This window comes from Plecotus auritus (assembly GCF_963455305.1).
Source record: "Plecotus auritus genome assembly, chromosome: 1".
Classification (NCBI taxonomy): domain Eukaryota; kingdom Metazoa; phylum Chordata; class Mammalia; order Chiroptera; family Vespertilionidae; genus Plecotus; species Plecotus auritus.
Window position 1 is genome coordinate 238,952,949 of NC_137770.1, and position 23,232 is coordinate 238,976,180.

Below are 23,232 nucleotides of genomic sequence, written 5' to 3' on the forward strand. Positions count from 1 at the left end.
TTGAAACTATCCACTGATAATTCCTAAAGCACCTTCACAAGAGATTTTATTTACTTCTCCAATTGTGACCATTCTAGAAAGGTGATTTTGAGATTTCAAACTTCATTTTCTTAATCTGTGGAAACGTAAAACTATATCTTCACTGTTGAGAGGTAGTGATGAGCAATGAAATACTTCCTTGTAGGAAAGAAAAAAAGCAAGGAAAGATGGATAAGGATAAACTACAAAACAGGGAGGGTAGTACTGAACTCAGAATTCATAGGAGTTTCCAGGAAGAATTAAAACATATTTCCCACATACTTGTGCATACATTTTCAGTAATACACAGAACTTCTTAGTAAATTTTGGGTTCGGCCCCCTGCACATATACAGAAACACATGCACAATTGCTGTGATGCAAAAGTCAAAAGTGTCACTGAAGTTTATTTTAAATGAAAAGCTCATTCTGAAGAAGAAAAAAAATATTTTCTCTAGCATAGCATAGAATTCATTCCATAACATTTGTAAAGTGCTAAATACCACGCCACTCGCTGTACTAGGGTCAGGCAAGTGAAAGATGTCACGGTACAGAAGTCTCAATGGGTCGCTGTCCTCCAGGAGTTTACATTTTGCAGAGGATAAAAAGTTTCCTCTTTGGGGGTTTTTCATCCAGTCACACCCAATGCCCTCCGTAAATAATTTTCGGTGAAAAGCCCCGCATCTTTTCCTTAAGCCTTACACATATTCCCAGTTTCCGAAATCTCTTCGCCCTGGAAACTTAGGTTAGGGCGGGATCTCTGTAGATATTTCGCAGTTATTTGGGATGCGGCCCAAATGACCAGCCTGCTTTTTCCCTGCAGTGGCGGGATGACAGTGACCCCCCAAAATTTCCAGCACTTAAAGCACTAAGTATAGCTTGAACCATCAAGGAGAGGTCAACTCTTGCGGTTTTCACCGCCCTTCTATAGTAGAACCTAAAGAAGTTGAGGCTCGATCAGACCCTGCAACTCGAGTAGAGCAGTCCTGGTCGCGGGGCGTTGGAGGCCAAGTCCACCAGAGGCGCAGCGCAAAGGCGTCCAAGGACTAAGCTCAAGTGTGCAAGGAGGACTGAAGAGTGCCCATCCCTGCTGGACTACAAGGTCCAGCATGCATGGCGCCGCGGCGTCCAGCTCCGCTCTGGGACTTAGGCGCAACGGAGCCTGGGAAGTGAAGTCTCCGTGCAGCCCAAGTCGCTTTGGGAAGGCTGAAGGGAGGGGTTGTTAGTCCGCTCCATCGCACGCCGGTTCCTGGCCAGGCTCGGAGCCTCTCGCTTTCGCTCCGGGAATTCGCGGGCGGCGGGAGCAGTATGGCTCGCTTGAGTAAGCTCCGGGGGGAGGAGGCGTCGGCGAGTGGATGGGGAGGCGGGGTCAGCGGAAGCGGCAGGTTGCTTCCTTCTCCTCGCGCTCCCTCCCTCCCCTCCCACCCCCCGCCTCTCCCGGAGGGAGCGGTGGGAGGGGGAAGGCAGGGCCGAGGGAAGGTAGTGACACGTGTCAATCAACCCCCCTCCGGGGGGCGCGCGCTGCGGGGCTCGCGCCGAGGGCTCGCGCCCCTGCCTCGTGCCTGCGCCGCTCGTATGTAAATGAGGGCGCGTGACGCGGGACGCAGATGGACAAGGGAAGAGAGAGAATGGCCGCTGCCGCCGCCGCTGCTGCCGCCGCCGCCGCTGCCGCCGCTCAGTGCCGGAGCCCTCGGTGCGCGGCGGAGAGGAGAGGATTCCGGCGGGAACTCGACTCTTGGCGCCACCGCCTCATGCACTGTGTAGGTAAGAGAGACACGGGCTGGGGCCGCGGCTCCGCGCGGCGCTGTCCGCCGCGACCCGAGGAGTTTGGGGCTGAGGGGCTGAGTTGAATCTCCCGTTCGGGTCAGTTCAATGGGGGAGCGAGCTGGGAGCGGCGGCGGCGCGGCGGCCCGGGCTCGCCTTTTGTCTGGGGGCTCCTGGCCCGGCGTGGTCCGCGCTCCTTCCCCTTCGGAGCTGTTGGGCTCCCCGTGAACTGTTAGTTCGGACGCGCTCGCCCAGCCCCAGGGGGAACCGCTCGCTCGCGCTGTCCCCCAAACTCCTCGGCTCCTCTCGCCGCCCGGCGTCCGCCCTGTCAAGAGGGAGGAAGCGGCCCAGCGGTCGGCGTCCGGGCGGAGGGGAGCCGGCGGGAGAAAGGCGGGCTGGTCCGCGCCCCCACCGGGCGCACACACACCCCCTTCTCGCCGCCGGGGGCCGGGCCGGCCGCCGCCACCGAGTTCCAGAGGAGGGCATCCCGGGCGACCCCCCCAGGCGCTCGCGGGCCGGGACCTCGGGTGGGCCGGCGGGGGGCTCGGGGCAGCGGGGGCGGCGCCCGAGGGGCGGGGGCGCCCTACTCTGCCCTCTCGCGCTAGGCGGCGGCGCTGTGTGTACCCCTTTAAGAAGGAGCCGCTGGAGCGCTGACGGTTGGGATTTGAAGTTCTTCCTCCCTCTTTGGAAGTCTGGACGGCGGGGAGGTGGTGGTGGGGACTGTTGCCATAGAGATGACACCCTCGCCCCCCTTCTCTGTGCGGACGCCCCGGCGACTCTGGTCCTCTTTCACTGTCATGTGATGGACCGGTCCCTGCACTTACCCGCACATCTCCCTCCCCACCTCCCATTCCCGTCCTCCTGACAGCCCGTCTTCCCAGTTGGTGGGGTCGGCATCGTTCGTGCTTTTCAAACTTCTGGGCTGGGAGCTGTCATTCTGCGGGTTGCCTGGGGCGGCGGGAGGTGGTGGGACCTCCGGACCTCCGCCGCTGTCGCTCGCTTTTTTTGTCTGAGTGGGACGTGTGCAGGAGCTGTTATCCCGCAGGTTGGTTTAGTGGGCTGGAAGGGGACGGCGCGGGTAATGGGATGAGGTGTGCTGTGCGTGTTTGCTTTGGAAGGGGATTTGGGGTGAGAGAGTAAGGGAAGAAGAGTGGATCCTGGAAGCAGCTGGCTCGGTGGGCGATTAAGTCTTAGCACCCGGGAGTCGAGGCACTAACCTTCTCTTACCTTGTTTCCATCTGTTCTTGCGCCACCTCGAGCCCCCCCCCTCCCCCCTTCCCCCAGGTTTGTTCGTTTCGCGCCTGGATGAAGATCCTTGTTTTTCCGCTAGTGAACAGGAGATCCTTGTAGGATGAACTAGTACAACTTAACTCAGAAGCGTGCACTGCAGAATACGATGGACATAGGAACTAGGGGCACTTTTATGTTTAAGCAATTTACTGTTTACCCTTATAAAATATTTTTGGTCTTATCTAAGGGACATTCTGGAAAATAGCTTTAATCGAGTTCTCATAAGTGATTTTAGTTCTTCAAAAAAGTGTAGAAAAACCACACGGCATTCTTTATATAAAATTTTAAAGCTAAGTGTTATTAGTGCTTCCAGAATACAAAATGGACCCGTTTTTATTGTACAGATCTCTACTACTGACAACCTGTTTAGGAATTGGGTTCGTTGCATTAGGATCAGGATCAGGATAACGGCATTGTAACACGGGCTCCAGACCTTATTGTGTCAAGTTTTCCCCGAGGCACGCAGTGATTTTACGATGTTTTTGGTCAATTTTAAGTTTTTGAATCCTACAATTTTGAAGAAATTGTAAGCAATGTCTTAGGGTTGTACCACAAGTTAGTATTAAATCTCAATTTCTAAAGTCTATAAAAAGAGGTTTTATAATTTAAGGTTTTTATCCCCTCACTTTTTCGCTTATTTGGGTACATTAAGTATGCTCTGTATCTCAAAAATATATGTGATGTTGAAAAAAAGTCAAATTTTAATTAAATACAAAATTAATTGGATTTCATGGGAAAAAAGGACTTTCTGCCTTACCTACTTGGATACTGAAGTAGGATTGGGAAAATTGAGTTCATGCTGTTATGTCTAACATGCAATCTCTATGTTACATTTTAATGTAATATATAATTATATCATATTTGAAAGGAAATTTTTAACTGGGCTCTAACTGTATTGTGAATTTTCCCCCACAGTCCCAGTCCTAGTCAGGAGACCTAGTAAGACCCATCTCATACTTTTATTTTTGTCATTGTTATTTTTAAATAAACAATGAAACTCTTTTAAACCGGATGTACACTTGTTGATTGGGTTTTGTTTTGTTTTCAGTACCCCATATGTGAAGCATCTATTCATAGTGTGAATTGGGATTACATGTAGTTTGTGTACTTATTTTAATTTATCTTTTGCTATTAATGTGCTTACATTCAATATTTTACTTTGTAAACATTTGCAAACCGACATTCTTTTTCCTTTGCAGGTTTGTATGTGTGTGAATATACTATATGTGTATATATAAATTTTCGTATTGCATATCCAGTGCTCTTACGACTTGAAATTGTTTTTATAAAATATTATCCTTTCTGCCTTTGGGGAAGAAAATTATTCAAAAGCATTATTTTTAAATAAGGAAATTGTAAGCAATGTCTTAGGGTTGTACCACAAGTTAGTATTAACCCAGTAGTGATGTTTTAAATCTCAATTCCTAAAGTCTTTAATTTGATTCACTTTTTTATAACATATATAATATTCTACTTTTATGGGGAGAAAGTTCATCATCCTTGTAGTTAGCTAAGATGTATAACTCTTGATAAGGAAAATGTTTACTTTTCTCTATTTGTGGAACTCATCTCTTTAGATTTATGATTATGATTTATTATTTTTTATAATTTAAGAGTTGTCCTATACATCCTATGTCTCAATACCTCTATATGAAATGTGGTACTTTTTATAATTTAATTACTTTTCTATAATCATCATATGCTGTGCTGTAATTTTGAGTATGCTCATCTAACTAATGTTTTAGTGGTTATTGGATACAGTAAACAGTATCTTAGTGCTCGGTATAATATTGAGGTATAACATATAGCCCTGAATCTTGTGGCATATATAATATCATTAGTAACTGATAAGTTACAACATTTAAAACACAGTAAAGTCCAGGAGAAAAAGCATTAATATAATTTTAAATATTATCAGAACTTGTATAGTCTGTTAGGACAGTGGTCAGCAAACTCATTAGTCAACAGAGCGAAATATCAACAGTACAACGATTGAAATTTCTTTTGAGAGCCAAAAACAGACTTCGGAGCATGGGCCACGAACTTTCAATCGCACTGTACGTGCGCGCCCGCACGTGGTGTTTTGTGGAAGAGCCACACTCAAGGGGCCAAAGAGCCGCATGTGGCTCGCGAGCTGCAGGTTGCCGACCACTGTGTTAGGATATTTGATCTGGGAGATAGGCCAAGTTTTTTCTTTTTATTGTTTTATTTTTTTACTTTTAATTTTGATATAATTTCAAATTTACACAAAAAGTTGGAAGAATAATACTAGGAACTCGTATATGCTTATCCACATTCACTAATTGTATTATACTTTGCTGCATTTGCTTTATCATTCTTGCTTTATATCCATATCATTCTGTCTACCTCTCTATCTATCCATCCATTCATCCTTCTCTCTTCTTTTGAAATAATTTGAGGGTAGTTGGCAGCTATTGTACCTCTTTACTCCTAAATTCTTCAGTGTATATTTTCTAAAATCAAAGACATTGTGCTTACCTAACCACAATGTAGTTATTAAAACCAGGAGATTTAATATTGACATAATACTGTTATCTCAATCATAATCCATATTCAAAATTTTATTTATTTCTCTATTTTATCTGTAAGCTTTCCTTTCCTTAGTCCAGGATCATGCATTGCATTTTGTTGTCACATCCCTTTAGTCTATTTTAATCTGCAACACTTTCTCAGCTTCTCTTGTATTTTTTGACCTTGACATTTTTGAAAAGTACAGAATAGTTATTTTGTAGAATGTCTCCCAATTGGAATTTGTCTGTTATTTTCTCATGATTAGATTGGTTATGCATTTTAGTTATTTATTTATTTTTTTTTTTTGTCAGTAATACCTCTGAAGAGATGTTCTGTGCTTCTTAATACTGGTACATCATATCTTGAGCTTCATGTTGTTAGCTTTGAAATTTTGGTTAAAGCATTATTCCCCATATTTTTCCTTGAAAGTCATCACTTATCCCTTTGTAATCAATATGTAATTTGGGGGAAAATATATGTTAATATGTGTCTGCACGTAGCATTCCATGAATTTTGCTATTATTATTGTTGATTTACACAGGATATTAGCAGGTTTGAGCTTTATAGTTTTGCCATTAGATTAATCTGGTGGGAATGCTGATGAACAATAAAAAGATCATGAGGCATGTTAGAGGAAAAGATAGTAAGGGCTTGAATGATCTGTTTTCTATGGTGTCAGAGTCATAGTTTAAGAATCGCAGTGTTTCACTTAGCCGAACCCTACCTACCTTTTTGGTATATGAGACCAAAAGACATTTGATGCCTTACATTCTAAGTAATTTTCCTGGTAACCTCATAACTGTCTTTGAGATCTGCACTCCGCAAGTGTTTGTAGAATGGACTTTCTTCCAAACTACCTGCCCCATCTATAATCAGCAGTGTCAATGTCAGAGAATGTTCATTTCCTTTTTTTTTTTTTTTAACCTCTGAAGAAGTTATATAAGAGTACTTCCTAGAGCTGTATACTTAAACATTGAATAGGCCATAAATAAAATTCTGGATAATCAACCTAATACCTCTTTCTGACTGCTTCTGGCTTTCTCCTCTTTGACTTTCCACTGATGTCTAGCTCATCTGTCACTGTGGCAATATAAATCCCAGAAGAGTGGATTCACTTAGAAATCTGGATTTGGTAAGGACTGGTATGGTGGGCCAACTACCCTAAAACCTTGGCTATACAACTTTTTTTTCAAGCACTAGCAAGTTTTTTATCCACTTAAAAGGATATAAACTATGACACTGCCTAATAGCATGCATTAGATAAATGGACTTAGAAGTAGTTGGATGAATAAGATATACATCCAAATATCTCTGTAAAATCAATGAATTTTGCATGCAAGATTTAAAATTCTGAGTACTCCTGAATTATTTTATACTTGGAAGTGTAAAATTCTGCCACCTGTGTGAATTTTGTGTTTTTGCAGATATTAGATTGAGGCTACAGGCTGGTTGGAGCATAGTATAGCATCCTTTCTGCGTGGAGCTGTCTCTTCATGCCCATGCTCCTTTCCTTGGCTGACTACATGCATGCACACCTTCCTGTTTGGCTTTGCACAGTGACAAGTTGGTGTTTATTGTGTCCTGTACGTTCCCCTGACTTGTATGACTTTGAACCCTGGTGGTTCTATCACAGTGCTGTCCTGGGAGGAGCAACAAAGACATGCTGATATTTGGGATATGTAATTTCTTTTTCCTTATCAGTAAATTCAGTCTTTCAATTATAATAACCTACATTTTTTATGTGTGAAGTTTCTTTTTTTATAATAATCCTTATCAAATGGCCAGCATTCATGGGTGATAGATAACAGTTGGTTTGAGCACCAAATTCATAGATTCAACATTTTGGATACCCATTTAACTTTTGTATTATGAGAGTCCATACTGGGTTTGAATGTACGTATTATCAAGTAATTCATTCAAAAGGGTTGTTGTTTTTTTCCCACCACAGAATATAGATAGGAGAATGTGAATAGGCTCAGACCAACCTACTGCTTCCATTAGGAAACAAAGGTAACAATATCATATTTGTATTTGAATAATGGCACTTTGTTTTTTATTAAAGCTAAATAAAAATGTTGCTTTCAGATTTTTGTGTTTTCTAGGAAATAAAACTTATGAGGAATCACTTTTTTTAAAAAAAATGTTTTCTTATTGACTTCAGAGAGAGGAAGGGAGAAGGAGAGAGAGATAGAAAAACATCAGTGATGACAGAGAATCATCAATCAGCTGTCTCCTGCATGTGCCCTGCCCAGGAATGGAACCGTGACCTCCTGGTTCATAGGTTGACGCTCAACCACTGAGTCACACTGGCCAGATTGGAATCACTTTTCTGAACATCTCATTTCCTTTCCTTTCCATTCATAGAGTTTTTCCTAATTGGCCACAACCCTATCCTGCTTACTTATATTTGCTTCTTTTTTTTTTCTTTACCCTAATATTGTTGCCACATTATTTTAAAGAAAGTATTGTTACAAATACAAAAATTATTACTTTCTTTAAAATATCTCCTGGATTCAGTTTTTCTAATAGAGTAAGTACACTTGAGCAGATTCAGGTAAGATTCTGGTGTATATCAGTATCTGCATTGCTGGTTTTGCTGTCTTTCAGTCTAGCTTATAATCCTACATTAAATCATTATTTGAAATAGCTGCTTTGATTTTATAGTTTACAAAGCAGTACTATCTCCCATTTGTTCTTTTTCATCAAGTAAGGCTCCTAACCATGTTCAATTAGTTGATCATAGTCTACTCTTTCCTATTTGTTTTTCTAGTTTCTTCTTTAGACAGCCCAACCATTTGCATCTACTTTTACTTCTCTATTACACCCATTGCCCCAAAATTTTGAGTATCTTTTTAGTCATATCTCCTACCCTACATACTCACCTTTATAATTCAGTTGTAATCTGGAGTCTTAAGTATTTATTGAAAAACAAGTTTGAGATATTTTCTCCATTAATTCAAATCCAATTCTTTTCTGGTGGATATGTGTATGGCGTGTGTAGATAAGAAGTAACTTTGTCCAATAGACTTCATCCTATCTAATAAAAGGCTAATATGCAAATCGACTGAACGGTGGAACTACCAGTCGCTATGACACGCATTGTCCACCAGGGGGCAACGCTCAATGCAAGAGCTGCCCCCTGGTGGTCAGTGTGCTCCCACAGGGGGAGCACTGCTCAGCCTGAAGCCCTGAGCCGGGCTTATGGCTAGTGAGTGCAGCGGTGGTGGCAGGAACCTTTCCCGCCTCTGCGGCAGCACTAAGGATGTCTGACTGCCGACATAGGCCTGTCCCACCTAAGCCGGCAGTTGGACATCCCCCGAGGGCTCCCAGGCCGGGCTAAGGGACCCCCCCCAACTGCACGAATTTCGTGCACTGGGCCTCTAGTATTTAAACAAGGGACTAAATGATAGAAAGAATGAAGAATTGAAAGAGCACAGTTTCTTTCTTAACCTCCATCATCATAACATTAGGCACAAGTCATTTCACCTTCCACAGATGGAAATTTGAAACTAGGATAATATTTGTCCTTATGTGTTCACTACATTTTGTTTTTAATGAAAGGTGCTGTAATACATAGTTGTTGTTTTTCTGCTGAATATATAAGTTAGGGAATTATCAACATAAAGATGATGTTTAAATCCATGAAATAGATGAGATCACACAGGGGTAAAAGATAATATAATGAGAGAAGTAAAGTTCCATGCTTTAAGTAAGCTTAACATTTTGGGGGCAAAGAATGAGTAAGGCTGCTGAACTTTTTTCACACTGGAAAATATGCCTATTGGCTAAGTAGAAAACTACTCAGTAAGGCCACTGAACTTTTACACTGGAAAATAAGTCTATTGGCTAAGTAGAAGAGCTGGGGAGAGTAGTATCACCAAATCTAAGAGAGAAGTATCCTATGTAATAAAAGGCTAGTATGCATATAAACCGAACGGCGGAGCAACCGAACAACCGGTCGCTATGACTTGTGCTGACCACCAGGGGGCATGCGCTGGGATGGTGGAGCAGATGAGCAGGAGCGCCAGACCAAGGCAAGGTGCTGGTCACTGTCATCGGGGTGAGCCTCTGATGGTTCCTGAAAATTCTTTGCTCCCGAGTGCCATGATCCCATCCAGTGCTCGCACCCACTGCTGGCACTGTCCCGCTTGTACCCACTGCCGGTGCCTGGTGCCGGCCCCAATCGCTCATCGCCATCAGCCGGTGTGAGCAGTGGCTGCTGGCCCTGATGGCCCCTCAGGGCTTTTCCACCTCCCCTTGCTCCTGAGGGGCAATCGTGGCCAACAGCTGCCTCTTGCACCTGCTGCTGGCGATGGCCCCACTTGCACCCTCTGCCAGCACTGGAGCTGCTGCTCACACCCACTGCCAGCGCCAGCCCCACTCACACCCGCAGCCGGCACTGGAGCCACCGCTCACATCTGCTGCCAGCGCCCGGCACCGGTCCCAATAGCTTGGCGCCATCAGCTTGGCACCGTCAGCGGGTGCGAGCGGGGGCTGCCGGCTCCAATCGCCCCTGCGGGCTTCTCCACCTCCCGCTGCTCCGGAGGGGTGATCGGGGCAGCAGCCGCCGCTCGCACCCACTGCAGCCACCGGCACTAATCGCTCTGCACCGTCAGCCCATCAGTGGGTGCAAGCGGTACCAGCACCGTCAGCATGTAGGAGCAGCAGCGGTGGGAGCGGGGCTTCTGGCAGACAGGGGACTGGGGGGAGGGAGCGCGGGGGGGGGGGGGGCTGGCGATGGGCAGAGACTCGCCCCTGTGCCCCTGGCAGGCTCGCAGCCCACAGTTCCTTTCAAGGTGCACGAATTCGTGCACTGGGCCTCTAGTGTTATAATAAGGAGGGATTGATACATGTTGATGAGATGTCACTTAACGTGAAACAGGGAAGTGTATAGTTTTTTTGGCAACATGGAGATTCTAGGTGATCTTGACTAAATAAATTTCAGCAGAGTGGTGGGAATATGGAAGCCTTATTGTAATAGGTTAGAAAGTAACTAAGTGTATAAGTAAAGATGACATTTGTAGTAGATTACTCATTTGAGAAGCTACATTTTGAGGAAGAATAGATCAATGGAGTAGTAATTGAAAGGATCTGGGGTCTAGGAATGTTTGTGGGGTTTTTTAGATGGGAGATACCATTTACAATACTAGGTAATATGAGGAATATTTTTTTGAGTCAATAATATTCATGATATTTCATGTTTACTTAAGCTGAGACTTGATAGTAACAAAATATTGAGTCAGAAAAATTAGATGCGCCCTGACCGGTTTGGCTCAGTGGATAAAACGTCGGCCTGGACTTTTTTACTGAAAGGTCCCAGGTTCGATTCCAGTCAAGGGCATGTTCCTTGGTTGCGGGCACATCCCCAGTAGGAGGTGTGCAGGAGGCAGCTGATTGATGTTTCTCTCCCATCGATGTTTCTAACTCTCTACCCCTCTCCCTTCCTCTCTGTAAAAAAATAAAATACATTTAAAAAAAAAATTAGATGAATAATAGGATGGGGTTGGTTTGAATCACTGAATGTGGACTCTAAGTGTATCTCTTCTTTTTCTTCAAAGAACATTTTCCCAATTAAGTTTATCACTAAAATATGGTGTGTGTGGCATTAGTGTGTTATACATTTTAAAGGAATGATTTTTTTTTCTATTAATTTACAGTTGTCAATCATCAGATATTTTGAGTTCTACTGTGTTAGCTGATTGAGTTTTTTTCATGAGGACTTTTAATATTTACTCTCTTAGCAACTTTCAATTATGCAATCCAGTATTATTCACTATAGTTACCACACTACACATTACATCCCCGTGACTTATTTATTTTATAACTAGACATTTGTACCTTTTGAACCATTTCACCTGCCCCCCAATTCCCTACATCTGGCAACCACCAATAATGTTCTCTGTGTCTGTGAGCTTGGTTAAAAAATACTAGTTTTCTAAGTGACAAGTTTGTATTGAAGAACTTAACTTGAGACCAAAATTAGACATTGGGCTTTTTTACTTCCTATCCCCCTGGACTGAATTTACCAGTCTATCAAAGACAGAGCAGCTGAAGCTGTGGGCCTCTTCTGAAATATAGGTAAAATAAGTTCTACCCTGGTGAATTTACCATGTGATTTACTTATTGGTAGGTATAACTAGACAAAGTGAGCAGGAGGTCATGCATGAAAAATGACCTTTAAAACATTAATCCATCCCACTATCAGGATGTTGCCAGTATTAGTCATTCATCTTTCCTTTGGGAGGACTGAATAAGGGGTAGAGAAAAAGGGCAGAAGTTTCTTCTAAAATACTTACCCCAAGAATGTGATAAGTGTTGGGAAAGGTGGGAACTGCGGATTGGACAAAAAAAAAGAAAATTATTGTCTACATTAGGAATAGGGTTTAGACTTTGCTTTGAAAGAGCTTACATTTATCGGGGATGTTAAGCATTAGAGTTGGTATAATATAATGGGAAGGCAGAGGAGGGAGCGTTTAATTTTGATTTGAAGGATCTGAAATTACTAGGCTACAAAAGCCTGTGTGAAAGTAGGGCTTGGCAAACTTTTTTTGTAAAGGGCTGGATAGTAAATATTTTAGACCTGAAGGCCACATGGTCTCTATTGTAGCATGTAAGCATTACATCAATGAATGAGCATGGTTGTGTTCCAGTAAAAAAAAAAAAAAAGGTGGATTTGGCCTACAGTCCACAGATTGCTGATCCGTAAGTTAATTAAATGATCCAGCAGGAGAGTAGCTTGGAGGGGACAGGCAGAGGGATAGAATAAGCAAAGGTGTAGAAGTCTAAATGATGATATATTCTGAATCTCTGTGGAGGGGCTGGTTGTGTGAGGTTGTAGAAAGGCATCCACATGCAGGAGGGTAGACTGGTGTGGATATACTGAGGCTCAACTGGGGTGAGGATGGAATCCATGCACGGAAGCATTCTAATACAAGATTTCAGAGCCTAAGGGTGGGAAGAAGAAGGTATCCATTGAAGGGTCAGCTCAGTATGGGATGTTAGACCTTGAGCAGGATGAGAAGAGTATTCTTATAGGAGGGGTGCCAAGCTTCCCACTGTCTGAGAAGTGATATAAATATGGTAATGGAGAAAATTTAAATGCTCACTATAGTGTTGGGTTAGAAATTGGAGATATTAGTGTGAAATCCTGATTTTCATTTTATCTGTAGAGAAAGATACAGAAATATAGAAGTAAATGTGTGTGCCTATATACAGTTAACGTTTTAATAATTTGGGGGTTAGGAGTGCTGACCCTTTGTGCAGTCCAAAATCCACATAAATTTTGACTCCCCAAAAAGTTAACTACAAATAGCCTGTTGTTGTTCAGAGCCTTACCAGTAACAGTTAAAACACATTTTCTATGGCCCGGCCTGTGTGGGTCAGTGGTTGAGCATCTTCCCTTGCACCAGGACGTCACTGGTTTCATTTCGGTCAGGGCACGTGCTGGGGGGCATGCAGTAGGCAGCCTATCAATATTGATGTTCTCATCAATGTTTCTGTTTCTCCCATTCCCTTCCTCTTTGTCTAAAATTAATAAAAACATTAAAGAAACACATTTGTATACCTGGGGTGGGGGTTAGGGTTAGGGTTAGGGTTAGGTTTTAGATCCCCGTAGATTTGACATATGATTCTGTCTTTAAACAAAATCCAAACACTTCCTTGACCTTTATTTTCTCTGTCTCCTTCCAGTCACTAGCCTATCTCAATATTTGATTTACTTGATCTCTCTCCACTTACTTGTATGTCTTTCAGATATCCTAAATATTAATATATTTAAGAATGAACTCTTGATTTCCTTCTACCAAATACCAAATCTGTTCCTATGGTGTTCTTCATCTCAGTACATCTAGTTTCACAAGTCAGAGAACTAGAAGTTAGCTTTCATTTACCTTCCTTCTCATCTCTTAACACCCAGCCACTAATTATTATTGGTTATGCTTCCACATACATCTTCAGTCTGCAGGCCGACGCTCTAGCCACTGAGCCAAACCGGTTAGGGCCACATACATCTTAAGTCCATTCTTTTCCTCCATTTCCACTCCAGTCTGTCTTTTTTTTTTTTTTTTTTTTTTTTTTTTTGCCAGGATGCCTGCAAAAATTCTTCATGATTTTCCCTTTTATGCTCTGATTTTTCTTTAGCTTAGTCTTCTGTGCTATAAACAAAAATCTGATGACATATTTGTTCCACTCTCAATCCAGCAATGACTTCCTTTTGCATCAGAGACAAAAGCATGAAAGTATAACATTGTTTGTGTGTGTGGTTTTAAATTATTGGCTTAAGGCCAAGTTGTGAACTTTTAAAAAAAAATACTGTCCTAAGGAATTAGTCCTTATTCTGGTATTTATTTATTATTTACTTAATTTTTTCTCCATCATCATTTATCCCCCTATACCTTCTTTCACCTCCACCACCCTCCAACAATCACCACACTGTTTATGTCCATGACGTTTTTTTGTGTGTTTTTTTTTTGCTCAATCCCACCACCACCACTCCCCACCCACCCCCAGCATCCCCACCAGAGCTGTCTGCCTGCTCTCTATGAGTCTGTCTCTGTTTTGCTTGTTGGTTCAGTTTTGTCTTTGACTGGCATATTTTAGTTAGCATAGTGTTCTTCAGGTCCATCTATGCCATTGCAAAGGGTAAAATTTTTTTCCTTTTCATAGCTGAGTAATATTACATTGTGTTAATGTACCATAGCAGTCTTATTCGCTCCTTTACTGATGGATGCTTGGGCTGCTTCCAAATCTTGGCTATCATATATAATAAAAGGCTAATATGCAAATAGACTGAACGGTGGAATGACCGGTCACTATGACACACACTGACCACCAGGGGGCAGACGCTCAACGCAGGAGCTGCCCCCTGGTGGTCAGTGTGCTCCCACAGGGGGCGTGGCACTCAGCCAGAAGCCAGGCTCACGGCTGGCAAGCACAGTGGCAGCGGTGGCGGGAACCTCTCCCGCCTCCATGGCAGCGCTCAGGATGTCTGACTGCCAGCTTAGGCCCACATCCCCCAAGGGATCCCGAACTGCGAGAGGGCGCAGCCGAGCTGAGGAACCCTCCGCCCCTGAGTGCACGAATTTCGTGCACCGGGCCTCTAGTTGTAAATAATGCTGCATTGAACGTAGGGGTGCATAATATTCTTTTGAATTAGTGTTTTGGGTTTTTTCAGATATCTTCCTAGAAGTGGAATCCCTAGGTCAGATGGGAGTTCTATTTTTTGAGGTAACTCCATACTGCTTTCCACAGTCGCTGCACCAATCTGCATTCCCACCAACAATGAACAAGGGTTCCCTTTTCTTTGCATCCTTGCCAACATTTGTTTGCTGATTTATTGATGATAGCCATTCCTACAGGTGTGAGGTGATATCCCCTTGTGATTTTTAATTTGCATTTCACTGATGATTAGTGACATTGAGCATCTTTTTATATACTATTAGCCATCTCTATGTCCTCTTTGGAGAAGTGTCTTTTCACGTCCTTTGTCCATTTTTTAATTGGATTGGTTGTTTATTTGGTGTTGAATTTTGTAAGTTCTTTATAAATGTTGGATATTAACCCTTATCAGATGTATCATTGGCAAATATGTACTCCCATTCAGTGGATTGTCTTTTCATTTCGTTGATGATTTCTTTTGCTGTGCAAAAACTCTTTATTTTGATGTAGTCCCATTTGTTTATTTTTTCTTTTGTTTCCCTTGCCCGAGAAGATATATCAGAAAAAAAAAAATATTGCTATGAGAAATGTCCAAGATTTTACTGCTTATGTTTTCTTCTAGGATTTTTATGGTTTAAAGTCTAACATTTAAGTCTTTAATCCATTTTGAATTTATTCTTGTGTACATGTAAGAAGATGGTCTAGTTTTTTTTTGTATGTATTTGTCCAATTTTCCCAACACAATTTATTGAATAGACTATCTTTAGCTACCAAGAAGAAATAAAAGGCATGCAAATTGTAAAGGAAGAAGTAAAACTGTCATTATTGCAGATAACATGATGATATCTATTAGAGAACCCTGAAGATTCCATAAAAAACTACTAGAACTGATAAATGCATTCAGTAAAGTAGCAGGATTCAAAATAAATATCCAGAAATTAGTTGCATTTTTATATACCAGTAATGAACTATCAGAAAGGGAAACTAAAAAATGATCCCATTCACAATTGCTGCAACAAGAATAATATACATACCTAGGAATAAACTTAACCAAGGATGTAAGAGACCTGTACTCTGAAAATTATAAGACACTGAGGAAAGAAACTGAAGAAGATACAAATAAGTGAAAGCATATTCTGTGTTCATGGACAGGAAGAATTAACGTCATTAAAATGTCCATACTACCCAAAGCAATCTATAGATTCAGCACAATTCCTATCAAAATACCAGGGACGTATTTCACAGAACTAGAACACATATTCCAAAATTTTATATGGAACCCTGAATAGCAACAGTGATCTTGAAAAAGAACAAAGTTGGAGGAATTACGCTTACTCTGATGTTTAATTGGGATTCAGGTGACATTTTTGTTAGCTTGTTTTTAAGTGGGGAGGTTCATAGGAATGCCTCTTTACACAGTGTATCCAGTGAATTTAGTGTTTCAGTTTTCTGTTTTATACCAACCCTATGCAAACCCTGATTACTCTTTGGGGAAATCAAAAGTAGCTTTCCTGGGAGACTGTTTGAAAAACTGGGCGCAATTTGTAAAATCCATTATGGGAAATTTCAAATGTGTACAAATGTGGAAGAAAGCATAATGCATCTCCATATTCCTGTGATCCAGCTTTAACAGTATTACAAGTTCTGATAATGATCAACCTAGTGTTTGATATTAAAGTTTTCAATCGGAACAAAAACTTTATGTTGGTTGTTTGAATGCTATAATCCATTCTATGATCTAGTAATGTGAATGAACCCAGATTACACATTTTGTTGCAGTAGTTGTGGATTTATGCCAGAGTTGTGAAAAAATATTATGATGATTGCCCTAGCCGGGTTGGCTCAGTGGATAGAGCGTCAGCCTGTGGACCCACAAGTCCCGGGTTCGATTCCAGTCAAGGGCACGTATCTCGGTTGCAGGCTCCTCCCTGGTCAGGCGCGTGCAGGAGGCAACCAGTCGATGTGTTTCTCTCACATCAATGTTTCTCTCTGTCTTTCCCTCTCTCTTCCACTCTCCCTAAAAGAAAAAAATATATGTATATATTATGATGTTCATGATATTTCACTGCTTACATTTAGGTTTAATATGAGCAATTTTGGGTTGCATATGGTATGGTTTTAAGCCAAAAAAATTGAGCTCTAGTCTTCAGAAGCCTATTCTTTCTCTTTGTTTTTTTCTTTCTCTCTTCTCTTCTCCCCCTCTATTCCTCTTTCTCTCCCTTCCCACCACTCTTATCTTCCTCTCTCCCTTCTTATAACTAATGTGTCAAAATCCCTTAGATCATTCATCTTACTTGATTGCTCTTCGTATAACACTAATTTACTAAAAATATTTTCACATTAATCTTATACTGGACAGCACTTATGATAATTTGGTAGTACTTATGTCTTGGGTGTTTATTAAAAACCCATACCAAATATCTTTATAGATATCTAGATTATATGCAGATACACACACGTGTGTAAGTTGCCTTTAGTAATAACAATTTTGATAATTCCAGGAGACTTTTAAAAAAATAAGTACTTTTAGTGAAGTTGAAGAGAATGTACTGTTGCCATTTGTGTGCTTAAAGTAACAATTATATAACATATATTAAATTGAGATTTTGTAGTAGATTGTAAATTTTGAGTACCTTATATTCTAGTTGTCACTTATTAACTGTGTAACCTTGAGAAAATTACAAGCTATTCCCTCAAAAGTTGTTACATATTGAATTTTTAAAATTTTTTCAATTATAGTTGACAGTGTAGTGTTATATTAATTTCAGGTATACAACATATTGATTAGACATTTATATGCCTTAACAAAGTGATCACCCTGGTAAGTCTGGTACCCATCTGGCATTATACATAGTTATTACAATACTAGAGGCCCGGTGCACGAAATTCTTGCACAGGGGGGCGTGTCCCTCAGCCCAGCCTGCACCCTCTCTAATCTGGGACCCCTTGAGGGATGTCCCGACTGCCCGTTTAGGCCCGATCCTGATAGGAATTAGATAGAATAGAGGCCTGGTAGGTAGGATTGGGTGTAAACAGGCAGTCAGACATCCATCTCACAATCTAGGACTGCTGGCTCCCAACTGCTCACCTGCCTGCCTTCCTGATTGCCCCTAACCGCTTCTGCCTGCCAGCCTGATCACCCCCTAACCACTCCCCTGCCAGCCTGATTGATGCCTAACTGCTCCCCTGCTGGCCTGATTGCCCCTAACTTCCCTCCCCTGTAGGCCTGGTCACCCCTAACTGCCTTCCCCTGCAGGTCTGGTCACCCCTAACTGCCCTCCCCTGCAGGACTGATTCCCCCCAACTGCTCTCCTCTGCAGGCCTGCCCCCCCCCAACTGCCCTTCCCTGCAGGCCCAGTCGCCCCCAGCTTCCCTCCTCTGCCGGCCTGGTCACCCCTAACTACCCTCCCCTGCAGGCTTGATCACCCCCAACTGCCTTCCCTTGCAGGCCTGGTCCCTCGCAACTGCCCTCCCCTGCTGGCCTGATCGCCCACAACTGCCCTCCCTTGCAGGCCTGGTCCCTCCCAACTGCCCTCCCCTGCTGGCCATCTTGTGGTGGCCATCTTATGTCCACATGGAGCAGCCATCTTGTGTGTTTTAGTGATGGTCAATTTGCATATTACTCTTTTATTAGGTAAAATAGAGGCCTGGTATCTTGGATTTATTTATCTTCTATAATTGAAACTTTGTACCCTTGAGCGGAGCCAAGCCTCCTGCTTGCTCCATGGCCGCAGCCATTTATGTTGGGATTTATTTATCTTCTGTAATTGAAACTTTGTAGCCTTGTGTGGAGGCCTGGTCCTGCCAGGGTGTGCAGAAAGCTTGGCTTCCTCCATTGCCGGGGAAACCCAAGCCTCCTGCTCACTCTGTGGCTGCAGCCATCTTGGTTGGGATAATTTGCATACTTGCTCTTGATTGACTGGTGCGCGTGGCTGGTGGGTGTAGCAGAGTGATGACTAATTTGCATATTACTCTTTTATTAGATAGGATCATTGACTATATTCCCTGTTCTGTACTTTATCCCTGTGACTATTTTTATACGTGGTGATTTTACTTAATCCCTTTCACCTTTTTCACCCAGTCCCTCTACTCCCCTCCCATCTAACAGCCATCAATTTCTTTTCTGTATCTATGAGTTTGTTTCTGTTTTGTTTATTTGTTTTGATTTTTAGAGTCCACATATGAGTGAAATTATATGGTATTGGTCTTTCTGTGTCTGACTTATTTCACTTACCATAATACCCTTGAGGTCTGTCCATGTTGTCATAAATGGCAAGTAGATCAATAAATCCTCCATTATATATATGTATCATACACATCTCCTTTATCCATTCTCCTGTTGATGGACACTTAGGTTACTTGTAAATCTTGGCTGTTATAAATAATGCTGCAGTGAATGTAGGAGTACATATATCTTATTTAATTTAATTTAATTTAATTTCAGATAAATACTCAGAAGTGGAATAGCTGGGTCATATGCTAGTTCTATTTTTAAGTTTTCGAGGAACCTCCACACTGTTTTCCATAGTGGTTGTACCAGTTTACAATCCCACCAACAGTGTGGTAGGGTTTCTTTTTCTCTACATCCTCGAAACACTGATGTTTGTTTATTGATGATAGACATTCTGACAGGTCTGAGGTAATATCTCATTGTGGTTTTAATTTACATTGCCCTGATAATTAGTAGGAATTAACATTATTAAAATAGTCATACTACCCAAAGCGCAGTCTACAGATTCAGTTTAATCCCTATCAAAATATCAATGGCATTTTTCACAGAACTTGAACAATTCTAACATTTATGTGGAACCACAAAAGACACTGATTTTCCAAAGCAATTATGAAAAGGAAGAAAAATGTTGGAGGTACCATGCTACCTGATATCAAACTATACTACAAGGCTGTATTAATCAAAACAGCATGGAACTAGCATGAAAACAGACACAAAGAAAGTAGAACAGAATAGAGAGCCCATAAATAAATCCATACCTGTATGGTCAGTTAATCCATGACAAAGGAGGCAAGAATGTACAGTGGGATAAAGACAGTTTCTTCATTAAATGGTATTAGGAAAACTGGACAGATACCTGCAAAAAAAATGAAACTAGACCACTTTCTTATACAATACTTAAGAATAAAGTCAAAAGGGAATAAAGACTTAAATGTAAGACGTGAAACCATAAAACACCTTGAAGAAAATATAGGCAGTAAACTCTTTGACATCACACATAGCAATATTTTTTGGGGGGATATGTCTCCTCGGGCAAGGGAAACAAAAGAAAAAATGAAATATGATTATACCAAACTAAAAAGTTTGCACTTTGCAAACTAAATGAAAGACAACTCAATGGGAGGAGATAGGGGTTAATAGATATCCACAATATATAAGGAGTTCACATAACTTACTTAACCCTAAAAAGAAAAGAAAAAGAAAACAACAATCTAATTTAAAAAATGCACAGAGGACCTGAATAGACATTTCCCCAAAGAGCACATACAGATGGCCAACAGATATTTGAAAAGTTGCTCAACATGACTAATCATCTCGATTTTCAAATCAGTGTGTGTGTTTTTCATTCTTCCTTTCCTATATTGGACTTCTTTACAAGATTTGTTGACATTTTCTTCTTGACATCTTTCAAAAAAAGCTTTATATTTTTCTTATCTATAATTTTCCTAAACTCAAATGTGATCATATTGTTCTCGTGTAAAAATCTTTTTTGGTTCCCCACTGATCTTAGCATAAAGTCTTAATTCATAACATGGCTTTATCTTTCTACCTTGGGCACTACCATCAAGCACCTGCATCAGTGGCACAGTAATAGTAGTATGGTGATAATAACTGCTAACACTTGCTGAACACCTGTTAGTACTTGTGCCAGGTATGTGCTTTACATGTAGTCTACCTTTTAATCCTCAAAATAATCTTGAGCTAGGTATTATAGTTAGTATTTTACAGAGGAGTCACAACCCTTTTTGGATCCTCAAGCACTGTGCCTCTGGGCTTTTCCATATTTGTTTTCTCCTTCTGGATTACCAATAACTGTTCTTCTTTACTTTTGTAAACATTTTTTAAAAGCATTACTACATAGAAAAAAAGTGTGCAGATCATAAACTTCATTCAGCAAAGTTAATCTGATCTTATAACCACCACAGATTAAGAAGTCCCCTCTTACCTCCGCCTAGTCAATAAATTCTCCCTCCTCCCCAAATGTGAATAGTATTCTGACTTCTTAACACCATGGATTATTTTTGCCTATTTTGGGAAAGTTTATTTCAATTGAATTATGTAGCATTTATTCTTTTGTGTCTAACTTCTTTAACTGAGTATTATGTTTGTGAAAATCATTCATGTTGTTGCCTGTAGATATAGTTTATTCATTTTCATTGCTTTATAATATTCTAATATGGAAATATGTAATAGCTTTTTATCTATTCTTGTTTTGAAAGATATATGGGTTATTTCCAGTTTACATTATTACAAACAATACAGTTGACATTCTTATACATTATACACTTTTTCTTTTAATTTAACTCCTAGAATATTTTTCAGCCTTATTTTAGCTAACTAAATTTCACATTTGCAGGAAAACTTTGCTAATCTCTCCAGGTTTGGATTTGGATTCTGTATGCACTGATGTCACTCTCTTCTTCTGTCATAAACTTTTATCCTATATTTTCCACAAAGTTCAGTGTGCGTGTGTGTTTGTGTGTGTGTAAAGATAAAACCATGTTTTCTCCTTCCTTGTCACCTTGGCACACACTGTGTATTTAAATGTTGAGTGAATGAATTTTGTAATACATTTACTCTTTCATTGCTAAAAAAAAAAAATTATAATTATAGGGGTGGACAAAAGTTAGGTGTACAGTTGTTTGTATGGAAAATAGTACAATAAATAATAATATAAGAGTAAACTCTGTTTCATGTACTCATAACTATAAACCTACTTTTGTCCACCTCTGTATAATGGAAATTGGTTAATATACTTAATTGCTCTCTGCCTTTATTTTATTCTCTTTAGTTAGATGTGCAGAATTAGTTACTTTAAAATGGATTAGTGCCCTGGCCAGGTGGCTCAATTTTTTGGACCATTGTCCCATACACCAAAGGTTGTGGGTTCGATTTCTGGTCAGGGGACATACCTAGGTTGCAGGTTCCATCCGCTATTAGGGCGCATAAGGAAGGCAACCAATCTGTTTCTCTCATTGATGTTCCTTTCTCTCTCTCTTCCTCTCTCTCTAAAAATCAATGAACATATCCTCGGGCAAGAACAAAAAAGAGGATTATTATCAAGTTATGTTAACATTTTTAAATCTGTCAGGCATCTCTGTTGTCCCTTTTGTAATTTTGTTCTACCATGCAGCTACTGTATTAAGTTTTTGGAATTTTAAAAAATAATTTGTGGCACATTTAATACTTAACTTTATTTGTGGCAGATAATGTTATTTGTCCTTTGAGAGTGGTCTTGAATTTTTGGAAATAGCCAAAAGATTTGGAGCCCAAAAGGGAATTTTATGAATGATAAGCTATCAAAAGTGAGATTTCAAGATACATAGATTCTCCTCCTTGCTCCCATGCCCTTGTGGCTTTAAAAACTTTCCTTTTAGCCCTAACCGGTTTGGCTCAGTGGATAGAGCGTTGGCTTGCGGACTGAAAGGTCCCAGGTTCGATTCCGGTCAAGGGCATGTACCTTGGTTGCGGGCACATCCCCAGTAGGAGGTGTGCAGGAGGCAGCTGATCGATGTTTCTAACTCTCTCTATCCCTCTCTCCCTTCCTCTCTGTAAAAAAGCAATAAAATATATTTTAAAAAAAAACTTTCCTTTTATAGAATTAAGTCACTGAATTCAGGTAGAGTTAAGCCACTGAAATAAGCCAGAGTTTATAGTATGTTGTGCTTTAAAAAAATTTTATTGATTGATTTTAGAGAGAAGAGAGGGAGGGGGGGGGGACATCAGTTTGTTATTCTACTTATTTATGTATCCTTGGTTGATTCTTGTATGTGCCATGACCAAGAATTGAACCCACAACCTTGGTGTATCAGCACAACCAACTGAGATACCAGGCCAGAGCTTATAGTATATTGTGCTTTTGAGTTTCTTGTGCTTTCCAAACTGGTTACTTTTACAAGTTATTTATCTCATACTTAATTTATAATTGAGATAATTTAATTTATAAGAGTGTTTTCTTTTTTATTATTAGCCTTTTTTATTATGAATTTGTCTTCTCTGAAATTAACATATTCATCTTTGCTTTAACACTGTGCCTGTTCTTAACATTCGTGCCTGCCCCTACCCTCCAATTAAATAATAATAATAATGTACCTTCTACCATCTTATTTCTCCCAGTGTCTCTTAGGCTTGATCTCTCCATTCTTGCTTATCTCAGGCATTCTATATAATATTTCTTGAACTTGTCTTTCTTCCTCACTAAACTATGAGCATCAGGCAGGTGTTTATTAGGAGTTTAACAAAA

The 23,232-nt window shown here is 41.0% G+C and overlaps 1 protein-coding gene across 5 annotated transcripts in view; it reads left to right on the forward strand.

Annotated features, from left to right (window-relative positions):
* Positions 1-1,215: 1,215 nt before the first annotated feature.
* The window catches only part of LCORL (ligand dependent nuclear receptor corepressor like), a gene marked incomplete at its 3' end in the record, with an annotated part of 420,506 nt that continues 398,489 nt past the window's right edge, over positions 1,216-23,232 (forward strand). For 2 of the 5 annotated variants that reach the window (XM_080660331.1, XM_080660333.1), the window contains exon 1: positions 1,468-1,780. In XM_080660331.1, coding sequence (XP_080516457.1) covers positions 1,624-1,780 — 157 coding nt within the window. In that variant the 5' untranslated portion in view covers positions 1,468-1,623. Of the gene's footprint in view, positions 1,781-23,232 lie in introns of all 5 variants that reach the window. The other 3 variants (XM_080660329.1, XM_080660332.1, XM_080660330.1) reach the window with 3 other exon arrangements.